Below are 10,200 nucleotides of genomic sequence, written 5' to 3'. Positions count from 1 at the left end.
TATAATGTCGTCTGGAACAGTTGTTTCTTGTTCAAGTTTGTCAATCACGTCGGGATCAGCTATACTAAAGCATAAAGGTGCTTCTTCGACTGTAGCCATCACAGCTGTAGCCAATGCAGTTAAAACATCTGTATCCACGGTCTTTCTGCTGAGTCCATCCGCATCGGCATTCTGACGTCCGGCGCGATAGCGCGGTGTAAACTCATAATTAGCCAATGCTGCCATCCAACGCTGACCAGTGGCGTCCAACTTGGCTGTAGTGGTGACATAAGTGAGAGGGTTATTGTCAGTAACCACTTCAAACTTGGTTCCATATAGATAATCATGGAATTTTTCCGATATCGCCCACTTCAAAGCGAGGAATTCCAGTTTATGGGCTGGGTAATTCTTTTCAGCTGGACTCAGAGAACGACTTGCATACGCAATCACCCTTTCCTTCCCATCTTGTTTTTGATAGAGGACTGCGCCAAGACCTTGTGACGATGCATCAGTGTGAACAACGAACGGAAGTTCATAGTTCGCATCAGCAAGAATTGGAGGATTAACCAACTGTCTTTTTAACTCCTCAAAAGCCGATTGCTGTTCATATGTCCATACAAACGGAACTTTCTTTGACAATGCACTTGGTTTTTGTTTACTCTTGGGTTTTTTAGTGTGGCCAATCAGTAGGTTGTTGAGAGGTCTTGCAATCTTAGAAAAGTTTTTAATGAAACGCCTGTAATATCCAACAAACCCTAAGAATTTCCGGACGTCTTTTACATTGCAAGGAACGGGCCAATTTTTCACCGTTTCAGTCTTTTCGGGGTCTGTACTTATTCCCTCCTCGGAGACAATATGGCCGAGATATGTTATTTTGGTTTTGAAGAATTCACATTTGGATGGCTTAATTGTAAGATTGTAGAAAGCTAATCTTGAAAAAACTTCGTCCAATCTATGGATATGGCTTTGAATATCTTTGGAAAAAATGACGATGTCGTCCAAGTAGATGAGGCAGTCTCGTAGATTAAGATCTCCCATGCAACGTTCCATCAATCGTTGGAAGGTCGCGGGGGCATTGCATAACCCAAAGGGCATACGGTTGCACTCATAAAACCCCAGGCCTCCAACCTGAAATGCAGTCTTCTCCTTATCTTCCTCCTCAAGTTCTACCTGCCAGTATCCGGCTTTCAAGTCTAGTTTGGAGAAATATTTGGACCCTGATAACAAGTGTAAGGTGTCTTGAAATCGTGGTAAAGCATAACTGTCTTTCTACGTTCTCTCATTGAGTTTCCGGAAGTCGATGCAAAATCGAATTGTACCATTTTTCTTTCTCACAATTACACAGTTTGAAGACCAATGACTTCTTGATTCTCGAATTGCTCCCATGTCCAGCATTTCTTTCAAGTGTTCTCTGACTTCATTAAATACTCCAGGTGGGATTCTTCGATATGGTTCTTTAAAAGGTGTTTCATTGTTTAGTTTGATAGAGTGCTTTACGGTTGAGGTATGTCCAAGATCCAGGGGATGTTTTGGAAAGATTGTCTCATATTTTTGGAACAGCTTATACACTTGATTTTTTTCATCATCGGTCAAATCGGTCTGTTCTAAATTAACACCATATTGATGTTTAATATCTCCATCTTCAACTTTTCCTTTCTTTGCGGGTGCTGTTTCAGTCTGTATTGCTGCAGTCAATGTCTCTAAAACGGGTGCTTCTCGTAATACTTGCACTTCGTTTAATTGGCATAGGCTCTGTCTTGCCTTGATCTTAATTGGTTTTGCTGTTACGTTGCAGATTCTTACCGGTATTCTTGCGGTTCGACCAGCGTTATTCACAGTGACCACACGTGGACAAACAATAGCACTATGAGAGTGTTCATCTTCAAATGCCTCTGTAATTGCTGCGTCAGTATTCTTGATCTTCCTTACAAATCCAGTAACTGTTCTGGTTTCCATCGGATGTAAGGTTATGGGTTTCGTTGCAGTTACTCTACCGATAAACGGATTGATGGACATCATGGCTGCTTCCCACTCATCAGGTAAGTTATCTGTATTTCTGAATTGTTGAATAGTTCGAATTAAATTCGTACCTAGAAGGGCTGGAGCTACACCATGATACTGTGACACCGGGATAACCAATAAAACGGTAAGTATTGGTGTAGGGGTAAGTTGTGTTTCTATAGATGCTTCGATGTATCCAGTATATGGAACTTTCATGCCATTTGCACCTTTTAGATCTATTTGAAAATCATCCATAGAATTCAATTCAGGTTTGTGATCCATGTTATCATAAAATTCTTCAGTGATTGAGCTGACCTGTGAGCCACTGTCAATCAAAGCTTTAACTAGAATTCCGCTTATTTTGATGTCTGTTAAATTAGGGTCTCCGATCATTCTTTGCAGTAAGTCTCCTTTATCATGTTGTTCATCAGTCAATGTGTCGGGGCATATGTTGTTCATGCCGCTCTCATCAGCCCCCGCGATCAGAGCCTCTGTTGGTTTAAATGTTGTGTTTTAGGTTGTTGTTCTGTCGGATCTTGTCTTAAGTACCCTCGAGTTGGATATTGACCTCGATAACTTCTAAATCCTCTTCCTCTGTTCATGTTTCTGTAACGACCTATATGACATCTTCTATAATTTGGTTGGTCGGATGTTCGATTTTCAAAACGTGACTCGTTTCTATCTTGTGATGGTTTCTCTTTTGACATCTCATTCAACTTCTTCTCCATAAGATTCATTTTCTCTGTGAGATCCTTTAATATTTTCATTTGCTCATCAATGTGCAGTACGTTACTCTCTTTAGGCAGTTCCGTTCCTTTACATACAGCCATTTCCTGTTCTTCCCTTCTGACTTTAACTTTCAACTCTTCGAATGTTGAGACCGTTTCAAAGTACACTCTGGTTGCATTTCGCAATTCAGTATTATTGATGTGCCTCCAGAATCTCGTTCTCAACATTGTATCTTTCTTTTCTTCTTGTATTTCATTTCGATTAATGGCCTTCTGGATAAGTGTCTCCAACCGTATGGCCCATGTCGATATATCTTCGTATTTTTCTTGTTTGCTATTATAAAATTCTTCCGTAACACTTTGGCCGGTCTTGATATCACCAAAATTTGTTTCCAAAGATGTAAGTATTTCTTGCAGGCTTGCATCAGGCTTTAAAGTTGTGAGAACTTTTCTTGGCTTTCCAGTGATGGAATTTCTTATCGACTGTCTCAATACATCTTGGTGATAAATGCCAGATTTCATCATACATTCAATTTCAAGTTTCCATTCATTGAATGTTTGAGGATCAGAGAACTTTAGAACATTAGGCTTTATTACAAAAGGCACTTTAGGTTCACGTACTGCTTTTATGTCAGTGTCCAAATCATCTGCACAATACTCTCCCTCTAGGGAACTTAAAGTGCTTTGTTTCTCCAACAGACTCTCTTCTAACTCTTGCTTTTGCTGTAATAGTCGTCTTATTTGTTGTAGCTTGAGCTTTCACTTAGCTACTTTTAATTTTTCCGCTTTATTTCTACTTTCAATTTCATCCATCATTTGTATTTCTCTCTGTTTCATGTCTTTTATCTCCTTCTTTAATTGCTGTACTACTTCACTTTCAATACTATATTCGTCATCTGAGTACGTGTCATCATCATCTGTTACATATGTATCTCCCTCCTTTTTAATTCTGGCCTCAGAACTCAATCTGTGTATTTGATCCACATTGCCATGTTTCTTTCTATGTGACATTTTCAATTTTCTATTTCCTCTATAATTATGATTTTCATGATTATCATCTATGTTCAGTAGTTCATCATCACATTTGTCGACATTATAGTTCCTCTGAACTTTCAACCTGTCACCACGATCAGTTACAACATGCTTCTTGGCTTTGCTGTCCAGCAATTTTAACTCCTTGTCAACGGTGTCTGTGGTACTCTCTGAACAAGTCTCTGAACGTTCCAATTCACTTTCATGGTACCTAATGCCCCTACTGATGCTACTGATATCATCTATATGTCCATATTCATCTACCGTTATTATAGATCTGCTCATTTTAGCATTGTCTTTATATTTCACGTCATCTCTTTTATATTCATCTGTGTTTATGTCCTTAAACTGTGTATCATAACCACATGCTCCTTCTTGTTCCATGCTACCATCAGCATCTTCCAACGCATCAAATTCTTCGATTTCTAGAATCTGTCTTTCCAACTGCCTTCTTTTTTCTTTCAGCCTTTCAATCTCTTTGTCTTCTCGTTTTATTCTGATTTCTTCACATTTGCGTTTTTGTAGGTCTTTTTTTTCTTGTCGAGTCTTGTGTCGCATTTCAACCACTCTCATTCTCTGTTTTTGCAATTCTGCTAATTTTTCCTCTTCAATCTCTTTGTCTCTTTGTTTAATGCTCGCGAGCTTCGTTCTCTTCTGAATTTGTCTCTCTTTATTTTCAATCTCTAATTTCAATTGTTCCCTTCGCATCAACCTTTTATCTCTTTCAGATGAAGGATTATCCATGATTTAGCTCCTTTACAGACAATTATCACTATATTTAGAAACTTCAATCTAATTTAACTTCACTTGACTTCAACACAACACTTCACTTGTACACTTTACTTGTACACTTCAATCGAACACGTTATTTGAACACTTCACTTCACTTGAACACTTCACTTCATTTGAACACTTCACTTCACTTAAACAATTCACTTCACTTCTCTTTAATAGTTCATTTCATTTGAACACTTAAATTCAATTCACAAATCACAATGCACAATTCAATTCAGAAATCACAATTCACAAATCAATTCACAATTCAATTCACAATTCAAATCACAATTAAATTCACACTTCCATTCACAATTGAATTTACAATTAAATTCACAATTCAATTCACAATGAAATTCACAATTCAAATCACAATTCAAATCACAATTCAATTCACACTTCCATTCACAATTCCATTCACAATTGAATTTACAATTCAATTCACAATTCAATTCAATGAATTTAATTTAACATAACCTAATTTATTTTAATTAAATTCAAATCAAATAAACTTAAGCTATTTTAATTTAATTCAAGTCATTTCATTAAACTAAACCTTATTTAATTTCATTCCATTCACTTCAATTAAACTTAAACTAATTTAATTTAATTTAATCTTCTTTAATTTTATTTAATGTAATTTTATTTTATTTTATTTTTAATTTAATTAATTGAATTAAACTTAATTGAACTTTATATATTACATTACTATATATAAAGTAATTCAAACACCCAAGTTCATCAAGTTCACTAAATTTATTTTATTTTAAAACCTACTGAAATCAGATTTAATTTAAAACAAATCAGTGAAATTTATTTTAACCAAATTTAAAGTATCTAAATTATATTTAGGTTAAAATGTTTTCAATATAATTTTAATCAAGATGATTAAGTACAATTCAAAATCTTGAAGTCTTATTAAAGATTATTAAGGTGGCAATTGTTAATTTATTTATTTATTTATTTTTTTTATTGTTTTTATTTTATTATTGTTTTGTGATTAATTAATTGAGTTAATTTAATTTGACAATAGTTTTATTTCTTCAATTTAAATTCTGTTTATGTATCACACGTTTTAAGTTAAACCTATATTTTAAACCATGCGCCGCTGATGTTTGTACAATCTAACCAAACATATGGCACACTACTCCAATTTCAACTTTGTATACACACTAATAAGAAGTGCACATCCAAACATGCGTAACGATGTAAAATATAATGGGTATATTTTACACAACACAAACGGTTTAAAATACGCGATATAAAAAACAACGCGCGACCTTGCAAGGATTTGTTCGCAATATTCTCTAATTGAACGTTAAACATGTGTTGTATTTATCATTGAAACAGGTGGATCAGACCTCAATCAATGCTAAATAATATATTTAACGTTCAGCACAACCCGTTTAAAAAAATACGCATGAATTTATACAAAGTCACACGTATCTCCTTTTTCTGATAAAGGTACATATCAATTAAATCATTCTGATATAAATTGCACGAAATTTCACCTTCAAAATGCCACTAGAATGATTTTACCACTTACTCAATATTGTGTACACAACTACGCTACCTGACCGATACTCTATTGTATACGGATTAGTTTATGAATGAAACACAGTGAGATGAAACGTTAGTTGTCATGTCATGCAGGGCCAGATTTATATCCTATAATTAGTGCAGTGACCAATTTTCACGTTCAGTAAAAAACAATCCTAAAAATATTAATACAAAAATATAAATAACATCATACAAAGGAATACAAATAATGCACCCGTAATTAATGAAAATATTACTTAAATAAAACTTAAAACACTAATGAATTTATCAAATAGAATTCACAATTAAGTGTCAAATCACTTAACGCAATAATAATACACAGTCTGGTCTTCAATCCATCGACGAAAAGCGTGATCCTCGGACAAGTGCACTAAAGCGTAGTGGTAACGGTAATCAGGAATGATGTGTATTGAGCTCAATTTCAAAGCATGCTATGTGTTTTCACAATCTTATCACAACCCGAGATTTAATGTTTATGGTCGGTCCATGGACAATTCAAAAATGGCCATACAGAATACCTTCCTCGAAGAAGTCTGTATTCTTCTTTTGGAGTGCTCCGAATACGCTCGCTGTCTTGCTGCTAGGGGAAGTCACGAAGAATTCACGTTGGGCGCCATTGTTGCCGGCCTCGCCAGCCGTAGTGGGTGGAGAATAAATACCAACAACGGTTGATGTTTCTAAGTGTAATGTCCCCGTGCAGACAAATAAATATGAATAAATCTGCAACAATAGCATTAAATTATAATATGAAGGTAAATGGATTTATGTTAAAGAATAGATGATAAATCATTTCAATAAAGCAAACATATAACAATGCAAACAATGCAACCGCATCGACATGTTTAACAACAAAATATTATTTCAATATAATAATAATAATAATAAACATAATAATAATAATAATAGTAATGATAATAATAATAATAATAACATGAAATACATGCAGATGTATTTATAAACAACTGCTAAATCGGCACATTCAAATGGCGTCTAGCTATCTGACCGTCGCTACCGCTTTTGGACAGTGGCGCGAAAAGGATTATCAATCAAGTGCTCGTGCGCATAAACGGTGTTAGCATGAAGTACATTCTATACATAAATGGTGACGTCACTACGTTATTGTCACCTCTATACTTAGACGCATCACGCACCTCCATTTGGAGGCATTTATGACTACGACACAAAGAAGTCCGCGGATGAATGAAGAATTTGCTTTATAAGTAAACTTTCATGTTATGATTTAAAAGTTAAGTATAATTTTGTTCAGTCTTACGGTCTTATGTTAGTATCATTTCAAATTTTCGTAAGTTTTCAACAATTTCGCTCTTTATTCATTTTTTTTAACTGTACTTTCACTTTCGGTTGTACAACAACATGTATCATTTATTGACGAAAGTTTGCAATGAAATAGCGTTTTCAAAACCGCTTAAAAAGTTTCAGAAGGTGTATCTGATGCATGTTATGAATAGACACAATGTCATAGCTATATTGCCGACTAGTATAAGAACAATTTGGTATTTCAAGTGGCTCCATTTGCATTGCAAGAAAAGTTCAAATTGACTTGTTCAGTTTGTTAAATTTTGACACCCTAATTATATATTTTTTTATAAATGCCTGATAGTTTTTTTTCTTTAAATAATTGAGATCAATGAAAATTTTAGTAAAAGCACAGCATTGATGTTCTATGATGGTCATTTTTTAGTGGAATAGTATGTTACAATAAAACAATTATAACTATTGTATTAATGAATTTAGATTAGGTGTCATCTTTAAATGGGGTAGTAATTCATTATATGAGATAAGCACATTATATAGTTGAAAAATAAATAACACTTTAATGACTTACCATAGTAAAATAAAGTAGCATAGAATATGTTGCAGGTCATAAAATGTAAAACTGAAATTGAAGAAGCTTTACAAATATTTTACACTGACAACACTGTTGGTTTTCAAAAAAAAAATCTTCCTATCTACCTGCCCTAGTTTTTTTGGGGCAAATTTAAATATTATTAATATCATTGAGTTAAATTTTTAAAATATCAATATGTTTTGATTACATTAGCTTATTTTATTATTAATAATAAATACTTTGCAAGGAAAGTCCAATTCTGTTTTAATTAGTCTTAATTAGGTACTAGTAAAATTGAAAATATCAGTGACATCCAAAACTTGGTTTATATGCAATGAATGCATATTTTCTTTGACAGTTACATAGTACCCTATTTAATTGGATTAAAAACAACAAATAACTATAGTTCCACAACCCAGCCTAAGTTGACTCAAACTGAATTAATTCATCAATTGATCCTATTTAATTATATTAAAAAAAACATGTGTAAGATTTTGAGAATATCCCATGTATTCCTCTAGTATTCCTCTAGTACACCAACATGCACGTCTTACTAATGATTTTCATGCACTCCTTAAACAGTTTAACAAAAATAATGAATGATAAATCCAAAGAAAACAACAAACAAGCTGCTTCATATTAAAAGTTAATTACATAAGATTACATAAGCAAAAAAAAATCATTTTGATAATAAATCAAGATTATACTTCAACCAAACCATTATAAATTTATTGTGGGGTGGGGGGGGGTAATGTAAGCACTAAAACTAAAATGGGGGAAATGTCTGGGGAGGGAACATCTTAGGGGGAGCGTCCGGAATTCCTGCTAAGGGCGACAGTGTTGTTAATGTGTCTTTAGAAGAAATAACTGAAGGAAAGTACTCATTGGTGTATGCCCATCCAGAAGCATTTCTGAGCATATCAATTGGAACAGCAATATTGAGTGCATTTGAAAGAGATATAACTGTTTCATGCATTGCTTTTGATGAAACCCACAAGTCATGGTCCTTTAATGGTAGCTTTCCTATTAGGGAATTTTATACTTATTTTTTACTCTACAATCTAGCTCTTTTGTCATAAAATGAGAAGTTTTATTATCCAACAGGTTTTGTGTTTGAACCTCACAAATTTTATAATACCAAAGTCCCATCATATAATCATCATCACAATCAGCAGCAGCATTATCATATTCATCATCATCATCTTTAGCAGCAGCATCATTGTGTTCTATTATCAGAATTCAATACAAATACAAACACAACCATTACAACTCTTACTACTACTACTACTAATTAATTAATTATCTACTACTACAACAAGAACAACAACTACGACTGCTACTACTGATCTTACTTCTACTTCTACTAGTCTACTACTACTACTACTACTACTACTACTACTACTACTACTACTACTACCACCACCACAACCACCACCACTACTACTACTACTACTACTACTTGGTACACCAGAACTTGTTGTCCATGGAGACGATAATGAGAACTCCCAGAGTATTGATCGAACCCACGGCGACGCCCAGCGGACATCATTCTCTACACCATAGCGACCATGAATTAATATTTGACGCCATGTAAAACATATTTCACCTTATTACAAAAAACATGGAATTCACAAAATGACTGAAAATTCTTTAAAATAAATGCAAATTTGAAACAAAACAACCTAAGCAATACATAATAAGAAACACTACATTATTGAAACACTGATACCATGAACATTTCAGGGTGTAACACCTTATGTACATGGACCAGACCTTTTGTGTACTTTGAAACTTTATGTACCACCTACATAAAATATAGGTGTTATTGTCCATTCATTCATAGCAGTCCTAATGAATTAAGGTCATTAAACCTGATTAAAGTCTAAAGAAGGAAATAATTTGATTTTTTTACAGTTTGAACATTAAGGTCATTCTCTCTTCTCTTCAAAGTATCACATTTCAATTATACAATATAATACAAACATTTTAGACTTTATAATCCTTAGTCAGGATAAGATAAGAGACAAATGAATTTTTATAATTTACTTCAATTTCAGGTAAGACTAATAAGTCATTTATTAAGTACTACATGTACTTGGGCTAATAAATTAAACTAAGACACTCAGTGACACTTAGACAATCTGACAAAATATAAAATCTATGGCCAATATATTAGTCTAAATTCATAAATACTATCATACAAAATACATTTCATCAATAACACACATTCATATTAAATTAGTTATCTCTTTATATTATAAATATGGTACATAAAGT

At 33.7% G+C, this 10,200-nt stretch overlaps 1 protein-coding gene across 1 annotated transcript; it reads right to left on the bottom strand.

Annotated features, from left to right (window-relative positions):
• Positions 1-3,467: 3,467 nt before the first annotated feature.
• Positions 3,468-4,484, bottom strand: LOC127840346 (putative uncharacterized protein DDB_G0271982). The gene has a single exon (XM_052368754.1). It carries the CDS (start codon positions 4,482-4,484, stop codon positions 3,468-3,470), a length of 1,017 nt encoding a protein of 338 aa, XP_052224714.1.
• Between the last annotated feature and the right edge of the window lie 5,716 nt (positions 4,485-10,200).

The sequence above is a fragment of the Dreissena polymorpha genome, chromosome 8, assembly GCF_020536995.1.
Source record: "Dreissena polymorpha isolate Duluth1 chromosome 8, UMN_Dpol_1.0, whole genome shotgun sequence".
Classification (NCBI taxonomy): domain Eukaryota; kingdom Metazoa; phylum Mollusca; class Bivalvia; order Myida; family Dreissenidae; genus Dreissena; species Dreissena polymorpha.
The sequence above is the reverse complement of the archived record's forward strand: the minus strand, read 5'-3'. Positions and strand labels throughout refer to the sequence as shown.